At 41.4% G+C, this 25,773-nt stretch overlaps 1 protein-coding gene across 1 annotated transcript in view; it reads left to right on the plus strand.

Annotated features, from left to right (window-relative positions):
* The first annotated feature begins 501 nt into the window (after window positions 1-501).
* The window catches only part of LOC143437275 (uncharacterized), a 33,906-nt gene continuing 8,634 nt past the window's right edge, over window positions 502-25,773 (plus strand). The window contains exons 1-2 of the mRNA XM_076922094.1: window positions 502-744; window positions 3,112-3,225. Coding sequence (XP_076778209.1) covers window positions 502-744; window positions 3,112-3,225 — 357 coding nt within the window. The remainder of the gene's footprint in view (window positions 745-3,111; window positions 3,226-25,773) is intronic.

The following is a 25,773-nucleotide window of genomic DNA, read 5'->3' on the forward strand; positions in this document are numbered from 1 at the left end:
TTAAGAAGACAGGCATATCCGGCAGTGGTAGTGCACACCTTTAAACCTGGCACTTAGAAGGGAGAGGCAGGGGGATGACAGTGATGGAATAATGATCAATAATCATGCTAATCAATAATCAATACTAATCAAGTACCAATAATCAACACTAGTCAATAACCAAAAGTGATCAATAAACATGATAATCAATAATCGATAACCAGCAGTCAATGCTGATCAATAATCAATAAGCAATAATAATCAATAGCCATAATGATCAATAATTGATGGCACATGCCTTTAATCCCAGCACTTGGGAGGCAGAGGCAGGCAAATTTCTGAGTTCGATGCCAGCTTGGTGTACAGAGTGAGGACAGCCTGGGCTATGCAGATATGGCGGCCAGCCAGAGACTACATTTCCCATAAGGACTCATGCCAAGATGGCGACTGGCCTTCAAACTACATATCCCATGATGCCGGGATGAAAAGTAAGATGGCGGCCGGCCAGAGACTACATTTCCCATGAAGGCTTGGGCCTGGCTCATTCCCGTGGTGTTTGGAGATCCCCACAGATTGACTTCACGGAAAGCCAAGAGACTGTGCCTGGAGACCTCTGCTGCCGCTGCTGCCACCATCGCTGCAATCTGGGAGGCACACTGCTGTCCCGGTGGCATCGGAGAACTCCTTCTGACGTCACAGACCGCGCGACGCAATCAGATCGCCCGCCGGGCCGCTGCAGACCGGGGAGATGACTGGAGCCTCCAGGTACCATGGCTGGCTGGTGGTAGCCAGCCGGTGGAAGCGGAGGCCCCAGATTGCCCATGAATCTGAGGCAGGTGTATGCCTGGGGCTGCCTCCAGTTACTGGCTGGCAGACCTATGTACACACCCCCAGACTTGTATAAAGGAGAACTGTATCGTGTTGGGTGTTATTATTGAAAGACCCTCAGGAGGGGAGACCCTCACTCTAGTCTCGGGATATTGCAACCACTCAATAACTCACAAGACACAAGAGGCTTTATTTCAGGAATCAGCCAGGCTGAAGTCGAGACTCATAATGAGGAGTGTTGACTCCGAGGCCAGGGGGAGAAGGGTATTAAAAGGAAAAAACCACAAACCAGGGGGTTGAGGGGGAAACCAAGGAAGGGTATCATAAAAATAGTGGAAAGTTCCAGCCCATCATTCAGTAGGTCATGTGGGAAACATCTTGTACATGTTTGTCTCAGGAATTGAATCTTGCTCAACCATCTACTTTGTGGTCAGCCAGTTCCCAGAATGACCCAGCTGACCTGTATTTTTGTGGTCAGTCAGTTCCTGGAAGCTGGAGCTAGTGAACCAGTTGGCCTACATTCTTGGCTCAGCTCTAGGGGGTCATAACAACTTTTCATACCCTTTATAAATTTTTATATCTTTAAATTATCACCTGGTTATCATTTTCATGTGGACATAAGGGTCACCAGTATGTGTGAAACTGACCATCGATGGACTGTGATTACTATTCTGGGCTTTCATTTTAAAACCTAAAATAAAATACTTAAGTATAGGCATGGTGGTACACACCTTAAATCCCAAAAGATGAGCATCAAGCAGATCTCTTATTCAGGTCTTCCTGGTACAGAACAAGTTTTAGGTAATGAAAAGCTTAGGTACAGGCAAAGTGTTACACGAGTATTACCCAGCATTCAGGAGACAGAGCCATGCAGATCTGAGTTCAAGGTTAATCTACTGAGCAAGTTCAAGGACAGCCGAGCTTAGGCAGTGAAGTTGTTGAAAAATAGAAATCTGGTGATGATGTAATAGAAGGGGCCATGTTCCAGCCTCAGCAGGCAGAGGAACTCAGCAGCTTTGTTCATGTGGCTCTGCTTTAGAGGGAAGAATAGAAGGGATGACAATTGATGCTGGTTGGCTGTAGTTAGAAAATTAGTGGTGATGAAGAAGAAACCAGCACCACTGAGGTGAAATCTTCTGGTGAGTGTTTTCTGAGAGGACAAAGAAGCTGTGTTCCAGAGATAGCCAAGGTTGTTCCTTTGTTGTACACCCGCAGTCGATCATGTGTGAGAATCACCCAGGTGGTATTGGTTTTTAAGCATAAATGAATCTCATGCAGAGCAGCTAAGGGCTTGGCACCATGAAGGGAGTGTATGACAGGAACGCAGTGAATCCTAGTTGCAGGGGAAGAACCCAGCATATTGAAGATGTCAGTCCCATGGGATGAGCAGAGAGAACAGCAGAAGCAGTAAAGTGGAGTCAAGCAGAACCTAGAGTGCTATAGATGGAAGAGCTGGAGAGAGACCCAATCTCTTTTGAGGAGTGCAATTGATCATGTGTGGATCCCAGATACTGGAACAAGAAGCTGTAATATTGAAGTTACCTTTGAAACCCTAATATTTTGAAATTCCAGAGCTGTGGGGTACCTGCTCAGGAAAACAGTTCCAGAGAGTGCAGTAACAGATAGTGAGGTAGATTTTTGGACAAACTACCTTTTCTACTGCCATGCATGGCTTGTGCTTGAACAGGAGCATCTTTCAATAATTAGGACCTCAGGCACAAAGATGAGTTTGTAAAGCCCAATCAGTTTTTTTTTTTGAGAATGCACAAAGTCCATTTGAACAAACATTCTATGACAAACCTCCCTTGTCAACAGCCAGTCAAGGTACAACTGAAGGGTATAGATAACTAATATACCTTACAGTGAAAAAGTTAGCCTACCCATCATGGTTGTCAGATGATTTTGCCCCTTTGATTGGTTCCTGCAGATTATGCCAGTCATGTAATTTTTAAAATATTAAGCTGCTGACCTTTATGTTAATGTTCCAATTTTACTGTAACTGCAATAAATACCCAGTACCCCTAGACCTGGTCAGTCAGTTTTGATCTCATGTGAGGATGACTGGCAAGCATCCTTATTACAGAGCTCATAATAAAGACCTCCATGTGTTTGCATTGCAATAGGCTCCTTGTTGGTTGTTGGGGTCTCTGTGACTTGGACATAACATCTTAGTGCATTGACTAGAACCCCAAGACACCCAGGACTCCCAACTTAAGGAATGAAAGGCCGGTTTTTAATATCCACCATTGTTTCTGTGTCAGTGGCTTGTCTGCCAGATATGAGTCTGTGTGCCTTGGTTTTCAGGTTTTTCTTGAGTATATGTGGAGGGAGATGACTAAATTGAACCTGGAACCCTGCTACAGTGGATACGCTGGAGAGTCGCAGCCCCCAAGTGCTTCAAAGATGTTCCAGAGTCTGGTATAGTGGATGGTGTTTCTCTGGTCTTAATTTCTGGGAAGGTTAGAGCAGACTTGGAGCCCTGCTACAGGGCTCACAGCTGCCATCCTTTCTTCATTTTCTCATTTGTCCAAGTGGAGGAATGTGCTGGGTAGCCTCTACCGCCCCCTTGTGGCTGTCTGTTATGTGTGTTGTAATTTGTTATTCTCTGACTGAAGAAATTAGACAGACTCCACCCTAGTAAATTTAGTTTCTAGCCACACACCTTGGGTTAAATCCTTCTTGACAACAGGACCTAGACCCATTGACTAGTCCATGACAGAGAGTTCTTCGAGATAGCATCCAGGGCAAAATCAGGCTTTGCCTACCTTATTTTAAAGGGTAGAAAGACAAAGACCTCATTTTCCACCTCCTGAACTACCCTCTGCCCAGTTCATAAGTGACTATAGTTTTGAACTTGGAGCTGTCATAAGATGGAAGGTCATTCTTCATCAAGTCTCACAAAATTAGCATATCTTCCTTGGACAAGAGGTCTTGTCTTGTTGGTGGCCATTTCCAATTGTGTGGGACAATCTACCTTTCTGTCTACCTTCCAGCTGTTTTAGCCACCTCTTTGGTAGCACTGGCCTGGGAACCCAGGGTTAAAGAAACTCACCCCAGGTCAGCACATCCTCTGAGCCCCCAATTACAGTGCTTTGAGCCAGGTGCCCTTTCTATTTTGTCCTTACTCAGCCACAACTCCAACTCCCTCTTGTGGTGGCAGAGCCCTTGTGATTGATATGGTTAGCTCATTCATTTTCGGTTGTTACAACTTCCTCATTTATTATTGTGTCTGTGTCATAGTTGTCTTAAATTTTCAACATTTCATAGCTACAGTCATCTGAAGGAGCCTCAGTCGAGGGTGTGCCCTCATCTGAATGGCTGGTTTCTATGTCTGTGAGAGACAGTGTTGATGATTGATTAGGAAGGCTCTTCCACTGAGGCTGACAATATCCCTAAGCAAATAGGCCAGTGCTGGATGAGAGAGCAGGCTGAGCATGAGACAGTGACCAAGCAAGAGGACAAGCCAGGAGACAGTGTTTGTCCATGCCTTTTGCCTTCAGTTTCTAATCTAAGCTCCCAAATGATGGATTGTGATCTGACAGAACCATATACAACAACCACTTATTACCTGAGATGCTTTTGCTTAGATTATTCAATCACAGCAGCAGAGTAGCAAGTTAGAACAGCAACAACAACAAAATGGTATCAAAGGGTTATTTTGCTGTTGTACGGAATCTATGTTGTAGATTATATTCTTGTGGACAGGTCAAATTTTGGGTAGAAAGGTATTTGGATTGGTTGGTGTCTCTAACTCCCCACTGGAGGTCCTGCCTGACTGCATATGTGGTCTCTTCTGCATCCATATCTAACTGCTATGCATCTCAGCTAAGATCAACCATAGACTCCTTGTCGTCCTCCAATTTGTGGTCTCTGACACATCCTAAATTTACCCCCTCCCCCCAGCCAGCTGCAGATTTTGATTAATTTTCCCCCTCTGGCCCTCTGTTGTCTCTCACCACACCTGTTCCTGGTTCTCTCCCATTCCTTTTTCTTATCTGCTCGAACATCCGGTTTTCTCTCTTTCATATGTTTTCTTTTATTGCTTTATTCCCCCTTTTGAGTGAGATTCAACCATGTTCATTTGGGCCTTTTTCCTTGTGTAGCTTCTTTGGGTCTATGAAGTGTAGTGTGGGTTTCCTCTACTTAGTGGTTGTTATACATTTGTAGGTGAGTACGTACATGCATGTGCTTTTAGGTCTGGGTTACCTAACTCTGAATGATAGTTTCTAGCTGTATCCATACGCCTACAAAATTCAAGATGCTCTTGTATTTAACAGCTAAATAGTTTTTCCTTTTGTAAATTAACCACATTTTCTATATTCATATTTTGGTTGAGGGGCATCTGGATTCTTTCCATTTTCAAGTTGTTATAAATAAAATGGCTATGAACTTAGTAGAGTCCCTACTCTAGGTCACCTGCCTTCAAAGAGTCCCTCCTATATCGCCTATTTGTCCCTTGAGAGGGTGTGGGTACCTGGCTACCCATGATGGTGTATCAAGTCTCTATTGGGTTAGGTGCATCGTCTCCACTGAGGCCAGATGTGGCAGCCCAGTTAAAGGAACAGATTCCAGTGACAGACAGCAGCTTTAGGGACAGCTCCTGCTACAGTAGTTGGAGGACCATCATGAAGACTGAGCTGCACATCTTCTACTTATGGACCATGGTCTTTTTTCCAGTCTCTGTATGTTATTGTTTGTGACTCAGTCTCTGAATGTCCCCAAGGATCAAGGTTAGTTGTGCCTTTTGGTCTTCCTGTGGAGTTCCTATCCTCTTCAGAACCTTAAATCCTTTCCCCAACTCTACCATCAAAGTTACCAAGTTCTATGTAATTTTTGACTGTGAATATCCTCTTCTTCTTCAGTCAGCTGCTGAGTGGAGCCTCTCAATGGATAATTATGCAAGGCTTCTGTGTGGGAGCATAACAGAGTATCCTTAATAATGTCATAGATTGGAGCTTGTCTATAATGTGTGTCTCCAATTTAAAGAGTTTTCATTGTCTATTCCTTCAGTCTCTGCTCCAGCTTTACCTCTGCATTTCTCTTAGACAAGATAAGTTTTGTAATGAGTGCCTCCAGTGTTGTGGTTGAATCTGATCCTTGGTCTATAATTCTCATTTGTTACTGAGTCTTTATATGACTGGATATTTGAGTAACCATGGGTTCACAAAACAAATTGGCTAAAGTTTCTTTTTTTTTCTATATTGTTGACTACTTTGAGGAGTATTCTCATGAACTCCTCTTTGGAAGTCTGGTAGGATTCTACCCTAAAATTCATGGCCCTGGGCTTTTTTTGGTGGCAGACTTGTAATGACTTCTCTTTTTCTGGATGTTTAGGCAGTTTAAGTTGTTTCCCCTTAGTTTGATTTAACTTTGGTAATAGGAACCTATTGAGGAAATTTTCCATTATTTTTAGTAATTCCACTTAGAGGGAGTTGAGGCTTTTTAAAACTATGTCATTACCATTCTTTAGATTTCTTCATTGTCTGTTATGTTGTCACCACTTTTATTTTAGATTTCATTAATTTGGATATTCTCCATCTCTTACTAAGGGTTTGACTATCTTATCTAAAAATGGCTCAAAGGACCAATTCCATGTTTCATTAATTTTTTGCATTCTTCTCTTTCTATTTTGTTGATTTCAGTCCCCAATTTGATAATTTACTGATATCTAATCCTTTTTTCATTGCTCACTTGTTTCTGTTCTAGAATTTAAAGCATGCTGTTGAATTGTCCGTATGAGAGCTCTCCAGATTTTTCATGTAGGGCATTTTTGCTATGACCCTTCATCTTAGAACCAGTTTCATTTCTTTATATTTTGTAAAATTGTGCAAGTTTCATCTTCACTTGCATTGAATTCTAGAACGTCTCAAATGTCTACCTCTATGTTTGTCTTAAGCTATTTTTCATTCACAGTGAGGTGTTCAGCTTCCATGAGTTTGTAAGCTTTGTGATCTTTCTGGTTTTGTTGATATCCAGCTGTAATCCATGGTGGTCTGATAGTATTCATGGTGTTATTTCAGTTTTCTTGTATGTATTCAGGTTGGCATTGTGTCTGAATATGTGTTCAGTTTACAAGTAAGTTTTATGAGGTGCTGAGCAGAAGGCATATTCTCCTATATTTCAGTAGAATGTTCTCTAAGTATCAGCTGGACTCATGTGCATGTTGTCAGTTAGCTGGAATATTTCTCTTTTTTTGGAGGGTAGAGGTGTCTGGAGAATTTGTCCACTGGTGAGAATGGGGTATTTAAATCTTGGAATATAAGTGAATAAGTGTTATGTGATTTTAGGATTAAAACACTTTCTTTAACGAAGGTTGGCGACCATGTGTTTAAGGCATAGATGTTAAAACTTGAAATGGCATCTTTGGTGATTGTTTTTTCCTTTAAGGAATTTGTAGTGTCTTTCTCCAATTTTTTTGATTAATTTTGTTTAATATTTATTTTGCTACATTTTAAAATGACCACACCAGCTTGCTCCTTTGGTCCATTTGCTTGAAATATATTTTTACATTCCTTTACCCTGAATTAATGCCTATTCTTGATGTTGAGCTGTATTTCTTGTCAGCAATTGAAGGATAGATTTTATTAGCATCTATTTGGTTAGCCTTTGTCTTTTTATTGGTGAACTGTGGTCATTGATTGATACTGAGGGAGTCAATGAACAGTGATTGTTAACTTATTGTATTTTGTTGTTGTTGTTGCTGCTGCTGGTGCTGGTGTTGGGGTATTTGTGTGCTTTTCTTTCTTTTGCAGAAAATACAAGATTATTTACTACCTGTGTTTTCATGTGTATTGTTGACTTCCTTGGGTTGGATTCTTTGTATATAACTTTGTGTAAGTTTGTATGTGTAGATAGATATTGTTTAAATTTGACTTTAGCATGGATTATCTGATTTTTTCCATTAATAGCGATTAAGGTTTTTTTTTCCATTTTTTTTTAGACAGGGATTCTCTGTGTAGCCCTGGTTGCCTGGAACTCACTCTGTAGACCAGGCTGGCCTCCAACTCAGAAATCCTTGCCTGCCTCTGCCTCCCAAGTGCTGGAATCAAAGGCATGCACCACCACTGCCTGGCCAGCTTTTTTTCTACATATAATCATCTGGGCATCTGTAGCTTCTGCTGCATATATGTCCAAGCCCTTCTTATGTTTACAGAATCCAGTGAGAGGCCATCTACAGTTTTAATAGATCCTTATTGATATGGATCTTGGCTTTTGATCTTTGCAGCTTTTAGTATTCTTTCTTTGTACTGGATGATTTGATTATTATACAGGAAAGACAGATCATTTTATGGTTCATTCTGTTGGTGTTTTGATGATTCTTTTACTTTGATAGGTTCCTCCCTCCTTATGTTAGAAAATTTTTCTTCTAAGATTTTGCCATCAATGTTTTCAAATATGAGCATTTGATCTAATATTTTCCTTTCTTTAGTCCTAGTAGTCTTTAACAATGTCCTAGATTTTCTGGATATTTTATGTCAGGAAGTGTTAGATTTAACATTTTCATTGTGGGATATTTATTGTAATCTTCAATGCTTGAGATTTTTCTTTCATCTCTGTATTGTGTTTGTAAATTTTGCCTCCATAGTTTTTTTTCCTGTCCTAAACTTTTGTTTTCATCATTCCTTCACTTTGTGTTTTTGTTATTGTTTCTGTTTGTACTTTTAGGTATTAAACAGTTTTGTTTCCTTTTAATCTTGGTTTGTTTTTCTTGGCCTTATTTATAAGATTGGTTGGTTTCCTCCACTTTTTTGTTTGTGTTTTCCTGGCTGTCCTTGAGGTATTTATTGATTTCCTCCAATTGTTTGTGCTTTCCTCAATTTTTTAAAGTGATTTCATCAATTCTACTTTAAGGACCTCTATTATCTTCATACAGTTGGTTTCAAAACCTTTTTCTAGTACTTCAGCTATGTTAGAATATTTAAGACCTTCTTTGGCAATATAAATGGGCTCAGGATCATTCACCAGAGCGTGATAAATGTTAGTCCTTATTACAGAATCAAGTACCAACATCAGGTAATGGAATGTGCCTATAACTTCTGGAAGTGAAAAGGTCTATTTTATGTCAATGTACTTTATATACTATAGTTTGTGTTCACACAGTGAAATTTATGGTGGGACCCACCATAGGCTCCATGATAGATTCCATGAAGTATTCAGCTTACTTTTAACCCAATGTTTGATTAATGCCATGGTTGTTTTTTCTCCTTAAATTGGGCAGGGAGGCAAATGAAGCACTTTTTAAATAAGTTACTTTGTTGAGATTATGGTTTTAATAACATCGCTTCCAGTCACTAACCCTGGAGTCACCATTACAAAAAGAAAGACCAGATGGTGATAGGGTAATAATTTTCTAAATTAAAATTTAATAAATTTTCTAATTTATTTATGTCAGGTGAATGAATGAAGACAAACTAGATTAATATGTTTATAATTTATGAACTTTTGCATAATCCAAGGAATATTGAATTTCCATCTTTGAAGACATGTCCAATGCACTTTCAATGTTAAGTCAGGTCAGATGATTGAAACATAGGCCATTGGCTGTAGCTGTGTGTGTCATGTTACACATCATAGAAGCTAACATTGCACATAGCAGCCAGGTCAAAGAATAATAAATTAATGCCAATTTTTCTGCCAGGAAACAATCTATCTGCTCTTTTTCAAACTCAATGTAGATGTATATTTTTTCAATTACTTTTTAAAAAAAAATTTAATTAAATTTTAAAAAATGTTTTATATTCCAACATTGCCCCCTTTCCTGGTCCCTCTTCCCTGAGGTCTTCTCCCAATGTTCTTCCCTGTTGACTTTGAGAGGTTTCTCTCCCACCCACCCACCCTCCAGGATCTCACCTCCACTAGCTTCCCTTTTCCCTAGGGCATCAAGCTTTTACAGGGTTAAGTGCATCCTCTCCCATTTTGGCTGCAGATATGCCCAAGGCCCTGAATTATCCCCTCTGTGCCCCTTGGTTTTTGGCTAAGACTCTGAAAGCCCTGATGTGTCCAGGTTAGTTGACACTGTTGTTCTTCCAATGGGGTTGCCATCCTCTCAACTCCTTGAGTTTTCCTCTGACTCTTCCATATGAAACATTTTACCCTACAATAATATAGATAGATGATAGATGATAGATAGATAGATAGATAGATAGATAGATATTAAGAAGATACCTCATGGTATCTTCTCCAAAATTGACCATGTAATCTGTCACAAATCGTCGGGCAATGCTGGTACACTTTTTTAATCCCAGCACTTGGGAGGCAGAGGCAGGTGGATTCCTGAGTTCCAGCCAGCCTGGTTTACAGAGTGAGTTCCAGGACAGCCAGGGCTACACAGAGAAACACTGTCTCTAAAAAAAAAAAAAAAACAAAAAACAAAAAAAAATCTGTCACAAATGAAGCCTCAACAGATACAAGAAAACTGACATATTCTCATGCATACTATGAAATCAGTACAAAATAATCTGGACTTCAATAATAACAAAAACATCAGAAAGCCACATATTGAACAACTTCCTATACAATGATAACTTGCTCAGGAAATAAATAAAGAAAGACATAAAAGACTATACTCTAGAATTCAATGAGAATGAAGACACAGCATACCCAAACTTATGGGACACAGTGAAAACAGTGGTGAGACAAAAATTCACAGCTCTAAGTGGCCTCATAAACATACCAGAGAGATCCTACACAAGCAACTTAACAGCACACCAGAAAGCTTTAGAACAAAAAGAAGCAAACACACCTAGGAGACATAGACACCAGGAAATAATCAAACTCAGGGCAGAAATGAACCAATTACAAACAAAGAGGACAGTACAGAGACTCAACAAAACCAAGAGTTGGTTCTTTGACAAAATCAACAAGATAGAAAAACACTTAGCCAGACTAACCAGAGGGCACAGAGACAGTATCCAAATTAACAAAATCAGAAAGGAAAAGGGAGACATAATGAGAGAAACTCAGGAAACTTGTAAAAATCATTAGTTCTTTCTAGAAACTGGAAAATCTAAATGAAATTTGTAGCCAGAAAAATGGATAATTATCTAGACAGATGCTATAAACCCAAATTAAATCAAGATCAGGTAAATTATATAAACTGTAGTATAACCCCTAATGAAATCAAAGCAGATATTATAAACCTGCTATCCCAAAAAGGCAAGGGCTAGGTAGTTTTAGTGCAGCATGCTACCAGACTTTTAAAGAAGAGCTAAGACCACGTTGGATTATTCCACAAAATAGAAACAGAAAGAAGACTACCTAATTCATTCTATATGTATTTGTTTTAAACGTCAATTATTGATTTCAAATGCAACACTGCTATATTCTCCTTTTTGTTTTCATTCCCGTTCAATTCCAAGTCATTAAGAATTTCTTTTCATTTTTTTCAACTCCTGCTGATTATTTATTTTTTGTCATTGGAATGTTGCCTGTAGCTGAGGCCTGCCTCTTTGTATGTGATTGAGAATTATTTTGAGCATCAATTCTTTCTCTGCTTCTCAGTGATGAAAAGAGTGTCTTCCAACTCTTCCAGACTGATCCTTGACTGGTCACTGCAAAACAAAAATAAAACACTGAGTGAGTTTCCTACAACCTCTCTCACTTTTCTTGGGTCTTGAAATGAAGAGAGGCCTGTGCAAGAATCTAGTTCTATGACCACCTTTGAAGCCGGGTTACTCACAGTACACAAAGGGGTGGAAAAAGAGGGTGAAAGCTTCCCTGAATTGACAGTGATCAATATTAGCAAGGAGTTGTGAGTCAATTAATTTTAGATGATCAATAAATGCCCTGATTGGTAATTTCTTGCACACTAGGCAATCAAGAATCTGGATTAAAAAACTGAACTTATGTTAAATCAATTTACACTAGTTACACTAGTTCAACCAAAATAGGAAATCTGGGTATCATGATATGGCCCTGTTTACAAAGACTATTTTTTTCTATGTTTAAAATGTTCAGCCTGAGAGAAAAAGGTAAAATAATATTTGATGTGCTCTAATACAAGATCCTAGACTCTGGACACATGGCCATAAAGCCTGGTTCAACTTTGTACAATAATTTTTGGGACTGTAATTTCATCATTTCTACATTTCTTTCCTGACTTCCATGATTGCTTAATAAAGATGCCAAAGCCTGAAGCTGGGGAGAAGAAAGGTAGATGGTGCTTCAGGTCCCAGGCTGAGTGTCTGGGGAAGAGACCATGAAGGAGAGAGAGGAGGGAGAAGAAAGAAGGCACCATGGGGTAGGTTGAGTGTGAGTGCATGGCCAGTAGGTCTGGCCTGGGAGTATGAACAGCCTAGGGAGAACATGGCCCATGATATCTCACAGATATTAACAGGGAAATAGACAAAATAGGAATAGAGGGTTGATATCTGCCCAAATCTGTTGCTTTACTGCTTATTGTAAATACAAAGTCTTTTGTGTCTTTTATTTGGTAACTCTATGATTTAAGTGGGGTAAGAAACTCCCAAATAATATTTAACCACAACAAAATGGCTGTTATTACAGTTTGTGTCCAGTGATTGAAATGTAATGGAAAGTAAGATGATAGAGGATACTCAGTAGTCCTGGCTCTTGTTCTTTCTGGAAAATGTCACACTGTGCTTTCAGACACCTTTTCCTCAAAGAAGATGAAAGAAAGGGATTGTTCCAGTAACCATTATTAGATGTTGAAGCTGAAACACAAGGGGCTGCTCCCTGGGGTCGCCATGCCTAAGATCTCAGAACCCAACAGACACAGCTTAATGATCATAAGGCCAAGATATAGCTCAGCTATGTAATGAATTTGAGGCTAGCCTAAGCTAAATTAAACCCAGTCTCACTTCCACCTCAAATATGTTCATCCAAAGGAGATGTAAAAATATGTTATATGCATCCATTCATATGTACATATATCTTTCTAATTAATATTTTCACATTACTATATGAATACAATATTAATACAATATTAATACAATGCTGTGTATAACAGCATTGGGAAATATGTAGAATCAATAATAATATATTAAAATAACTCTCTGTGTGGAGAAAATATAGTTTACTTTAGCCTTTGGGTTTTCTATTTGCATCTGTATTTCATCATTTTCTGTGTCATTAACTTAGTTAGAAAGAATCTTGATCATCTATGTCTTCCATAAAATATGATATTAGTGCTCTAAAGTGCACATTATGTAGAACTGACCTAGGGCACATGAGGTGTCAACCAAATTATACTCACTGCAAACCCATAAGGGCACCAGAGAACAGAAAATAAATCCAACCAAAACTTAGTATTCTTTTTTTTTCTTTTTTGGTTTTTTGAGACAGGGTTTTTCTGTGTAAGCCTGGCTGTCCTGGAACTCACTCTGTAGACCAGGCTGGCCTCAAACTCAGAAATTTACCTGCCTCTGCCTCCCAAGTGTTGGGATTAAAGGTGTGAGCCACCACTACTGGGAAGTAGTCTTCTAATTTATTGAATTGCTTAGGAATCTAGTGCCATAGGTTTTTCAGAGATATTAATTCTAATTTGAAAGATAAGTCAGTGCACCTGACCAATCACACTGCATAGAAAGAAGCAGAACATTTACTGACCAATTAGGATCCTGGAGACAGCACACTCCTCACTTGTGTGTGTTACACCAGACAGTATATCAAGTAGCTCAGAAAGCTGCTAGCTTTTTGTTGGGTGCCAAAACCAGGAGAAGGGTCTGTAACAGGACCAGGCTGCTGTGCAGGCTGTGCTACCAGTTTCATGGTTAGATAGGAATGTTGTTTGGAGCCTTTGGCAGGTGTTTATTGTGAATCATAGATTATGAATATTGGAGCAAGGCTCTACCATCAACTCTATCCAACTATTTTTCCTTGGAAAAAAATATCTTCACCTGCTACTCCATCTTGTTGGGAGCTGACTTTTAGCAGAAAGCGGCTATCAGCTTTGCAGCCATCTTGACCCACATACCCTGACATGAGACTTGTTTTTTCAACAGCCTACAACAGCTGAAGCACACTCTGATATCCCACATATTTTGTTCTGCTGTTTACTGCCCCCAGCTGCAAGGTGCACGTGGTAGCCATGCCTGTAAGGCTTACATCATATCAACACCTGCAAGGCACGTGATATCCACTAGCCTACAAGGCACGTGGCAAAAGTGTATAAATACCCCAGATTTCCCTTCAATAAAGGAGACTAGAGACTTGATCAGAACCTTTGTCTTGTCTCCATTCTTCGCATCTCTTCCCCTTTATATTCTCTCTCTCTCTCTCTCTCTCTCTCTCTCTCTCTCTCTCTCTCTCTCACTAGACCCTGACCCACAGACCACAGTGGCAGCTTTGGCCGCCAAGCATGGAGTGGAGAGGTCAGCAACACCATCTTAGTAGAAATTGAACATGTAGTGCCAAGGAAATGTTAGTGATCCCCCAAAAGACATACACAGGAGCCAATCTGATGCAAATCACAGGAGGGTCTTTATTCTATTTGACCTAGCTTGCCCCCATCCCCAATTCCCCAATGCACCAGCATCAACCAAGACTGTTTTGGTGATGGTGGAACCCCATATGTCTAGGGGAAAAGGATTTATTGTAAGCAGCAAGTGGGGAATTGTAGGAGGAGCTAAGGTGGGGGGAGTCAGAAGAGGAAGAGGAAGAGCTAGGGGAAGGTGACATGAGAGAGGAAGAACATAGAAGCAGAAGTGCCTGTGTCTCTAGCACCAAAAAGGGAGTTGGTATATCTAGATTGGGTACTGGATTACACCTCTGATTGTTTTGGCATCTTGTTATTGAGCATTGCCAAACATAGAGAGCCTTTGGATAACCTAAGCATTGGCAGAGCCATCTCCCATGCTGGCATCCTGTGGGTAGCAGGGCTGGTGTCTCTGACCACCTGAGCAGACTGCTTGAGCTGTGCAGTGGGGGGTACAGCCACAGCCAATTCTGGCCACAGGCCTAGGCTAGTCAAGAACATGGCATGGGATTAAGAAAAGCCTGATTGCTGCCATTTTAAATGTCTCTTGCAATAGGAAGGTTGTGTGCAAGCATCTAATTGGAAAGCTGCTGTGGCCTTTAACATAATTGGGTGGTGCTGGGAGTCACCTAATAAACTTAACATCACATCTGCATTAGTGGTTGTTAGACACAGTCTTGTAACCTGAATGCAGGGTTGTTGGGGGAATAACCTGGAGACCCTGGTATTGTTGAGGGTGTAACTTGGAAACTCTAGTTTTGTTTGTGATTAGCCTAGAGAGTGAAGTTAGGCTTGGGTATTGCTTGGGAGAGGGCAACTTGGAAACTAATGCTAGGTACCTGAGTTGCCTAGAAGCCTAGTTTCTATTCCTGTACAATGCCCCTGGTATTATACATGCACCTAGGAATTTCTGGTACAGGCCCTATCATCAAGTGACTAAGGAAGAAATAACTAGGCCCTGCTTTACTAAGGGTTCTGCCTGTTATGCAGGCCCCATCCAAAAATAAACAACTGCAGCATGAAAACATGATTCTGGGAAATCCTGAAAAGCATGAGTAAAGGAAAATCACCATAGTTCAGAGCTTCATTCAGTAGTCATGCTCATGCATTTGTTTGGAAATGTGTGATCATTCACTGAATCATCAGCTATAAACAGTGGGGTGGCTTAACTGTCAGAGACTTGGAAACAGAACAATTAGAATATTGTTGAGAAAGACATAAAAGGAAGAAGTATGTGAATAGATCTCTCACAATGGTCAAAAGATGTAAAGATACTTATGTCCCATGTAAATACTGATGTAAAGGTTAAGTTCAGCTGAGTATACACTCAGTAACCAAGTAGTTAGGGAGATCTATTCTGTGGGACGTCAACCGTGTCCCCAGCTATATTTGTCATTTTCCAATGGGACCATGAACATAGTGGACATGGTGGATGCAGCAGGGTTTATGCATGGATACAACAGTAGTGTTGTCTTCTCACCAAGCCTGACATGGCCACATCTGCTGGTGAGTGCCGGATCTACCAGCAGCAGAGACCAACACTGAGCCCTAGATATGGAACTATATCCTGGGTTGCGCAACCAGTGACTTGGTGGCAGGTTGACTACATCTCGGATCTTTTCTCTTGGGCAAAGGACAAAGCTTTCTACTTCCTGGAATAGATACATATTCTGCTTATGATTTTGTCTTTCATGCACATATTGCTTCTGCCAAATCCACGATCCATGGACACACTGAGTGTCTCATTCACCACAATCACATTCCACACAGTATTGCTTTTGACCAAGGAACTCATTTCACAGCAGAGAAGTGAGACAGTGGGCCAATGATCATGGATTCTAATGGTATTAATTACCATTAATATCATAGTCCTTGTTACCATAAAAATGCTTAACTGATAGTAAAATAGAATGACCTTTAGAAGGCACCTTTACACAGCCAGTTATGGAACAGCCACCTAGAGAGCTGGGCAGGGTCCTAGGCTGTATGTATTTTGAATCAGCTTCCAGTATTTGGTACAGTTTCACTCATAGCCAAGATCGATGGTTTAAAAAAATCAAGGTTGTTGGAAACATGTGTGAAGGTTGCAGTCCCCCAAATCTGAGTGGAACTCAGCTCAAAATGGAGGACTCCCTTTATTAGAAGGGCTTAAATTTTCTACCTCATTTTTTGTAGACAATGTCCCTGAACATAGGTGGCAGTCTTTGTAGGAGGAGCTAAGGTGAGTGAAGAGGTAGAGGAAGAGGGAGAGGAAAGGAAGAAGAGGAAAAGAAAGAAGAGGCACTATGGAGGGTGGAGATGTAGGAACCATGGAGAGCCATGAGGGTATGGAGAGCAGTCGTGGGTAACAAATTTTATTTAGGTAAGGTAATTGGGAAACAACTCTCTTTAGGCAAATTGTTATTGAGTATTACTAAAGCCTTTGATTAATCTTAAGCATTAGTCTCATTTTCTTACCAGGCCCACATGAATGGCGGGATGGTCTGGGCACTGTCCAATCTTGCAAAGACAGCATGGAAGATTGGCATAGACATCTCCCACTCTGGCGTCTTGTGCGTGGTAGGGCTGGTGTCTCCGGATGGCCATTTCTATCCTCAGTGTGCACGTGGCCTCTGGCCATGGAACAGGGTGGCTGAACTAGGTAGAGCCACTACATCCTAGACAGTCGGCCTGACCAGTGGTCACTTTTTAAATATTCACTTCAACAGACCTTATCAAAAGAATGTCCCTGTGTGGAGCTACTTAAACTCAGCACACAAGTTCCATTCTGGCTTCCCTGCCCACATGATAATTATGTATACTATTATGACCAATTAATCCTCTCCACCTGTAGCCATAAAAGCCCTCATACATCTTATTTCTGGAACAATAAAGTAGATTTGACTCACTGTGCTGGTCTCCGGAGTTAATTTTATAATACTCACAGCCATCTCAAGCCAGATTGCTATGGCTGTTCCATTTGTCCTCACTGTTTGGTGGCTAACAACCCCCTAAGAATAAAGAAAACCCACACCAAAGCTACCACCCTTAGTGGCCCAGTAGGAAAAAATTGCTTCCTATTCCTCTGATCTTAAGTTCTGTTGGCCTGCAAGTATTAGTTATAGAGAGGTGAGTCTCCTTCCAGGAACTACAGCAAACCTTCAGTCTTCCCAGTGGTCAATTGGGGCATCTGAGGCCCTTAACCCAACAAGATAAGAAAGCAATAACAGTGTTAGAAAGGCTGACTAATCACCATGGGGAAGTGAAATTGCTTCTCCAAATGGAGTTACAAAGGCTGATGTCTAGACTGCAGAATCTCCTGTGGTGGTTCTCAACCTTCCTGATGCTGGGACACTTGAATACAGTTCCTCATATTATGGAGACACACAAAGCATAAAATGAATTATGTTGCTGCTTCCTAATTGTAATGTTGTAACTGTGATGAACTGTAATGTGAATATTTGATTTGCAGTTGGTCACAGGCAACACTTGAGAAAAGGTTCTTAGATTCCCACAGGGAGTGTGACCCACACCTTGAGAACTAGTGTTTTATGGTATCTCTTGATGATTCAATGTCTTGTAATTAAAAGCAATGGGAACCTATAACAGCCTTACCCAGACAGGATGACAAAGGGCACAGACCCATCAAAAACGAAGGTATGAATCACTCCTCCAGGAAAAGTTCCAGATCCACTGAGGTTATTACCAAGGTTGGGGAAAATGCAGCATGGGTAGTCGGGGAAGGTCATTATAAATATAAACAAAGGCCACATGACTAATTGCAGAAATGAGGATTATAAGTGATGTGAGTGTTCCTGTCATATTTTGTTAATGCTGTATTTCTACAGACAGTTGTGATTTCTTTTCTCAATTTCAGGAAATTAAGAGAATATCAATGGTTATCACACTTAAAGTTGCTACACTGAAAAATGTTCCCACGATGTGTTATAATCTTTTATGTGTCTGTACAAGGAGTAGTTCAATCATTTTATGCATAATTATTACCTGGTCCAATATATAATGGTTTTTCTTTTTGCTGAAATTTTAACATTTAAACATTATTATGACATGTTTTTTTTTTTCATTTGGAAATAACCAAGACATAAGAAGATATGATTGTGTGAAGTTGTTAAGGGGTAGAGTTGAGACTGCTTTCTTGATTGTTAACTCTATTACATCTGGAATTAAATAAAATCCCAAAAGTGACTTTAATCTGAGTCTTGATAGTGAAAGACACAGCTTTAATCCAGATGTTTGAGCTGCAAAGCCCCAGATCTTATCTGATCCATGACTTGTACTGCAAGTCTATATAATGGCATGGGAGGAGAAGGTTGTGGGAGAAGCTAACGTGGGAGGAGTAAGGAGAGGAAGAGGAGGAGTAAAGGGAGGAGGAGGAGAAGGAAGAGGAGGAGTTAAGGGTGAGACAGAGAATGAGGGAGGGAGATATGGAGGCTGATGTTCCCTTGTCTGTAGCACTAAAGGTAGTTGGTATATCTAGGTTGGGTATTGGGTTACACCTTTGATCATAAGGGCATCTTGTTGTTGATAATTACCAAATATATAAGCCTTTGGATATTCTAAGCATTATAGTCTCATCTTTATGGAGCCTGCCTGGTTGATGGGATGGTCTGGGCAATGCCATGCCTTGTGGAGACAGAGTGGAAGAATGTAGAGCCACCTCCCAAACTGGTATCTCATGGGTGGCAGGGCTGGTGTTTCTGGCTGACTGTTTTTAGCTGGCCATGTAACATGGCGACTGAGCTAGACTGAGATGCTGCAGCTTAGCCAGTTGGCTTAACCAGTGGACACTTTTTTAAAATAATTACTACAACAGAAGGTGTTTGCTCTTTAGCTGCTTGCTCTCACATCGATGGCAAGTCCATTCCTTCACTGACATTAGGGCCACCCTATTTGGAATTCCACCTTATTCTAAACTTAAGCTGAGACATCAATCCTTGTGGACTGAGCAACTACTGGATCCTTGCACTTGGCCTTTATAGCTAGTTATTGTTGAATTAGCCAGACCATCACAGCCCTAAGTCATTCTAAACAATACCATTTAATAAAGCGAATTTTATTCTATTAGTTTGGTAGTCTATAGAACTTTGACTAATATACTAGACAAGCACTGAATACTTTTAGAGCAGTTTGGGCCTCACAACCATCTCAGTTCAGATACAAATTCAAAATGACCACCTTCCCTTAACCTTTTGTTCAGGTGATGCTTTAATGCTGGACTGTTACATCTATTGGAAAAAACTCAGTAGCAAAAGTATCACAATTGTAACACAAATAATACAATTATATGAGGACCTCAGATAGAGAAATTCAAGATTAAGTGAGTAATGGGAAACCAGATATCTTAGCTTCTGTAGGCCAAGACCTGGAACCCCTACTCACATGAAGATCAGGTGACAGGAGATTCTTTGAATCCTTGATTTTACAGCACCAGTCTGGACACCCATACAATTTCTTGTCCCACATACTGACTTGTTGGTTCATTGTCACGCTCAGAAATCAGATTCTTTCTAGAGATCTTCACAAGAATAAAGCACTGAAAGAAATGATTGGTCACATCAAAAATATTTTACTTAGTATGTCAGGAGGCAAATTCACATTACCTAAATAGTTATTCCACTTCCATATTGTACAAATACTGGCCAAACATGTGTTCGTTCTCTCTCTCTCTCTCTCTCTCTCTCTCTCTCTCTCTCTCTCTCTCTCTCTCTCTCTCTCTCTCTCTCTCTCTCTCTCTCTCTGCCCCTCAGGGGTTTAGCAATATTTAAAAAGCCCTGCTGTGATTATTTTAATTCAACAGAGCCAAAGATATGAAAATGTTTGTGGTTTAATTTAGAAGTTAAGCCCATTGCTGCATCTTCCTATCTTTGTATATTTATTTGTTTTTAAAGAGGTTTTGCTAAATATAAATATCTTTTAAATTATTAACATGTTTATGCCTCCATAAAATTTAAAATATGTAGCAGGGTGGTGGTGGTGCACGCCTTTAATCCCAGCACTTGTGAGGCAGAGGCATGCGGATTTCTGAATTCGAGGCCAGCCTGGTCTACAGAGTGAGTTCCAGGACAGCCAGGACTACACAGAGAAACTGTCATGAGAAACAAAAAAAATCTTTAGTAACCATATTTTTAGGATGGGAAGAAAATAAACCAGACATGTCTAGAGCAGAATAGTACTGAGGGCATTTTATCTCAGAGGAAAATTAACTGCAGAAATAGCTGATGGTGAGACCCAGTGTAGGGTAGCATAAATGTTCTTTGCTGGCAACAGTCAGTCTGGCTCTTAGCAACTTATCCTTTGATTATCTGTAGTGTTCTGTGAATATCAAAGTCTTTGCATTTTTTGTTAGTATGCTAGTTTTGGAGGCAAATGGCTGGAAAAAACTTTTAGGTTATTTTGAGAAGCCTTTCTATAAGTAAGAGAGAAGCTATCAGAATAAGAATAAAACAAACCATTAATATATAAAATGAATATCTTGTAGGCCTGATATTTCTTCTTTGTGTAATAGAGATAATATTGATTCAGCGGGACCATCAAGAATAATGGTGGCCACCTTAACCTTAACCCTGAGCCTAACCCTATCCTAACCCTCACCTCTTAATTTCCTAACCTCCAAAACCTAATTCTAAAAACCCTTATCCTAATCCTAACTATGACTGTGTCATCCCCTAACCCTAACTCAAACCCTGCTTGCTGTGGGGCATATTTTTCAATTACAACTTTTGACAGGAGAAAGCCTTTATTAATCTTGATCTTTTGAGATGTTCAGATTCACCTTTAATCTGGGCTACAAATTCTTTGACAACCTACATATATAAAGGACATTGGACAGGGCAGTGATTTTGTTTTTTGTACTTGCCCTACATTTTTACAAAACAAAGTAATTTGTTTCTTTCTGTTTTAAAACTGGCATTAGTAAATCTCTTTAGAATCCTGGTATACACTGATTATCAGCTGTAATATCCTACAACATGAAAAGAACCAGTCCTTGTTTCTCTAATTTATCTTGTCTAACAGCCTTTATTGGGACATTCTATTAAATAGCCTTTCTGTATACAAAGATTCATTCTCTCTATGATTTGAGATATGTTTATCTACAGATCCTATAGTAATCCAACTATGTTTTTTCTTCACTTTGCCATTGATGAAGATGTGCTTGCTAACAATAGTGCTTGTAAGGCCCAAACAAAGGGAGAACCTTACCCAAGCCCCGGGAATTCGTGGCCACCAGTTAACTCACAAGACACCGAACTTGATGTAATCGGCAGAGGTATATTTTAATCAGTATACTGAGGTCAAGACCCATGACCCACACAGGGGCAGTGGGGTCTGACCCCCAGGGCTTTGGAGACAGAGAGAATTTAAAGCCAAAAACAACAACTCAGTGGGGAAACTCCAACCCAAGGGGAGTAAAGGAGGGCTATTGGAGAACACCTGTGGAAAGTACCAGCCCATTCATGGGGAACACTTTGTATTGGCTATTCTCTAAGAGCCTGTATGTAATTGAAATTTTTTTAACCCTTTCATGCTCAACTATGTTTCCCTTATGATTCTGGATTTTCTCCAGGGTTGATTGATACTATCATCTGGTGAAAGTGAGCTGTAGTTTCCCCAAGCCCACCATGATATTTGTTTTCTAAAATCCCTCTTTAATATTAATGGTGTTAGCATTCTGTCTAAAACTCTACCTTCAGTTATCTGGTGACAGCCAGGTATCCTCCTCCCCATACCTACTGAAAAAAAATTTTGAAATAGGCCCTAACAAATAACAATAGCAGGGCCCTGCGATTCCTTTTCCCTAACCTAAATAGTTAAAAATGCCTGTCAGCAGTTTTGGGCCCAGTTAATTAGTTACAGAGGATGTGGATTTATAAGACAAAGGCCTGTTGAATCCTCCAAGAAACTGGCTGGGCATGAAAGATAAAAAGCATGCGAGGACATTTTTAAAAGAACAGAGATATGTCCAAATGAGTAATGGGCCATCTGGTGTTCTTCCACCCTTCCCCCTTTTGGGCCCACTTGGCATGCACAGCCTGCTGATGTTCAAAAATATAAAGCAACCAATCATGTGTACCTACATGAAAATCTACCACTTCCCCCATCCATTGCCTATAAAATCCCTAATCCTTTGAGCCTTGGGGTCAGCTCCACTTTCTCCTGAGTAAGATATGTGCTTACCCAGAGCTCTGATATTAAACTGCCTCATGTGTTTACATCAAGCTGGTCTCTCGTGAGTCCTTGGGTGTGCACCATCCTGAGACTTGAGTGGGGATCTGCCTTTGGGGGGTCTTTCACTACCTCACTTTAAAGACAGATGGAATAGGTTCTATAGGTGTGTGGGGAGGTATGGAGGAAGGGGATGTCTCAGCAGGCTTATGCCTCCTCCTGAGATATTTCTTCCTGGGAGGGGGGTGCAATGCCTCATGCTGAGACAGCTCTTCCTTAGGAGCAACCCACCACAAGACAGTATAGTATAGAATATAGTTTATTGCTGGGCGGTGGTGGCGCACGCCTTTAATCCCAGCACTTGGGAGGCAGAGGCAGGTGGATTTTTGAGTTTGAGGCCAGCCTGGTCTACAGAGTGAGTTCCAGGACAGCCAGGGCTACACAGAGAAACCCTGTCTCAAAAAAAAAAAACCCCAAAAAAGAATATAGTTTATTCAGGACATGGGGAGGAGAGTTATGAGGGTAGTAGAGGCAGAGAAAAGCAGAGAGAGGCAGAGAGTAGAGAAGTAGAGGCCGGTCATGAGCATGTGGGAGGGGGAAAGAAGAGCCCAAGTGGGCAAGAGAAAAAGAGAGCAAGAAAGCAAGAGATCAAAAGAGAGAGAAAAGGGCAAGCAGCCACCTTTACAGAGGGTCAGGCCTACCCAGCTGTTGCCAGGTAACCATGGGGAGGACCACACCTGGCTGTTGCCACGTAACTGGGTGGAGTTTAGACAGAATGCTAAGAAATAGCCAGGGTATCCTTCCTCTTGTGGGTCAGATTGATACCCCCACTGCACACTGAGTACTGGGCTATGGAAGCTGTTCACCTTGATTACAGGAAGAAGAAGGCAAGTGCTGTGAGGAAAGCTCAGGCAAGGTCTGAATTCAGGTCCTGGTAGGTGTAGGATCATTGCTCTCAGAGGGGAGGAGCAGGAGGCTGAACAGCCAGAGCTGGAATGGTGGGTTCTTTCCAGGGCTGGGTGGGGTGAAATTTCTCTTTGTAGACAGAAACAAATGCTAATGGAGTGCAAACCACTCCTGAGGTCTGGAAAAGGTCTGACCCTGGCCCAGAAGCACACTTTAACCTTGAGGAGTGGTAACACTCACTGGCCTATCAAGGTTTCCAGGCAGACCTGTCAATCAGACAAGGAGGCGGGTTCTTCCGGGTGACATTCTGAGAGTTTCAGGTGGCTGTGCAGGGTTGAATGGTCATCTGTGCCTTGCTCTGAGCTCTGTTGTCAGGTGCTGGGTGGAGACCTCAGGGAAGCTCTAAAATCAAGTCATGATGAGCACAGGATCACTGCCCACAATAGGTAAGGGCAGGCGGCTGAGCAGTGGGAACTGGGGTGCTGGGTCCTCTCTAGGGCTGCATGGGAAGCATCAGCCAGATGTGACCACCTGTGAGGTCCCTGGTGATGCTCCTCACGAGTTAGATCAGGAGGTGACCTCTGAGTAATGTCACTATCATGGCTGATTCTGCCCAAAACATTTGGACAAGTTGCCTTTTTTGTAGAAACATGGGTGGTTTCTCTGACTCTGCAGCACATGTGTTCAAACCCTTTTGTCTTTTATAGAATACATTAAGAAGACAGGTATAGCTGGGCAGTGGTGGCACATGCTTTTAATCCCAGCACTCGGAGGCAGAGGCAGGGGATGATGGTGATGGAACAATGATCAATAATCATGTTAATCAATAATCAATACTAATCAATGGCCAATTATCAATACTAGTCAATAACCAAAAGTGATCAATAATCATGATAATCAATAATCGGCAGCCAGTGCTAATCAGTAATCAATACTAATCAATGGCAAATAATGATCAATAATTGATGGCACACACCTTTAATCCCAGCACTTGAGAGGCAAAGGCAGGCAGATTTCTGAGTTCAAGGACAGCCTGGTCTAGAGAGTGAGTTCCTGGACTGCCAGGGCTACACAGAGATAGCAGCCTGAGACTACATTTCCCATAAGGACTTGTGCCAAGATTGTGGTCAGAAAACTAACTGCTTATGTGCAGTAAACGTAATTCAAGATGGCGGCTGGTCTTCAAACTACATATCCCATGATGCCGTGAGGAAAAGCAAGATGGTGGCCGGCCGAAGACTACATTTCCCATGAAGCCTCTGGTCCGGCGCACAGGCATGATGTTTGGAAATCCCCGCCAGATGTGATTGACTTCACTGAGGGACAGAGTGACTGCACTACCATGCCGCGGCTGCCACTGCCTCAGTCAGGGAGGATCACCTTGGTCCCGGTGGCATCAGCGGGTTCCTTCTGATGTCACAGACCGTGCAAGGCAATCCTATCGCCCGACAAAGACCGGGGAGATGACTGGAGCTTCCAGTACCATGGCCGGTGGGTGGAAGCGGAGGTCCTGGGCTGCCCATGAGTGGGTGGCGGTGCCTGTGAATCTGAGGCAGGAGCATGACCGGAGCTGCTTCCAGGTACTGTGGCTGGGAGACCTATGAACATGCCCCCAGACTTGTAGGAAGGAGAACTGTATCACCTTGGGCGTTGTTATTGAAAGACCCCCAGGAGGGGAGACCCTCACTCTAGTCTCCAATAACTGGCAAGACAGCAAGAGGCTTTATTTCAGGAATCATCCAGCTGAGGTCCAGACTCAGAGCAAGGAGTGTCGACCTGGAGGCCAGGGGGAGCGAAGTGTATTTAATGGAAAAAAACCACAAACCAGAGGGGTTAGGGGGAAACCAAGGAAGGATATCATAAAAATAGTGGACAGTCCCAGCCCATCATTCAGTCGGTCATGTGGGAAACATCTTGTACATGTTTTTCTCAGGAATTCAATCTTACTCAACCATCTACTTTGTGGTCAGCCATTTCCTGGAACGACCCAGCTGACCTGTAGTTTTAGTTCTGCTTTCTTTATGGTCAGCCAGTTCCTGGAACCTGGAGCTAGTGAACCGGCTGGCCTACATTCTTGGCTTAGCTCTGGGGGGGGGGGGGTCATACAAACTTTCCATACCCTTTATAAATTTTTATATCTTTTAATTGTCACCTGATCATCATTTTCATGAGGACACAAGGGTCACCAGTATGTGTGAAACTGACCATCAATGGACTGTAATAACTATTCTGGGCTTTCATTTTAAGATCTAAAGTAAAGTACTTAAGTACAAACATGGAGGTACATGCCTTAAATCCCAGGAGATGAGTGCCAAGCAGATCTCTGATTCAAGTCTTCCTGGTACAGAGCAAGTTTTAGGTAAAGAAAAGCTTAGATACAGGCAAAGTATTACACATGTATTACCCAGCATTCAGGAGACAGAGCCATGCAGATCTCTGAGTTCAAGGTTCATCAACTGGGT

This window comes from Arvicanthis niloticus, chromosome Y (assembly GCF_011762505.2).
Source record: "Arvicanthis niloticus isolate mArvNil1 chromosome Y, mArvNil1.pat.X, whole genome shotgun sequence".
Lineage (NCBI taxonomy): Eukaryota > Metazoa > Chordata > Mammalia > Rodentia > Muridae > Arvicanthis > Arvicanthis niloticus.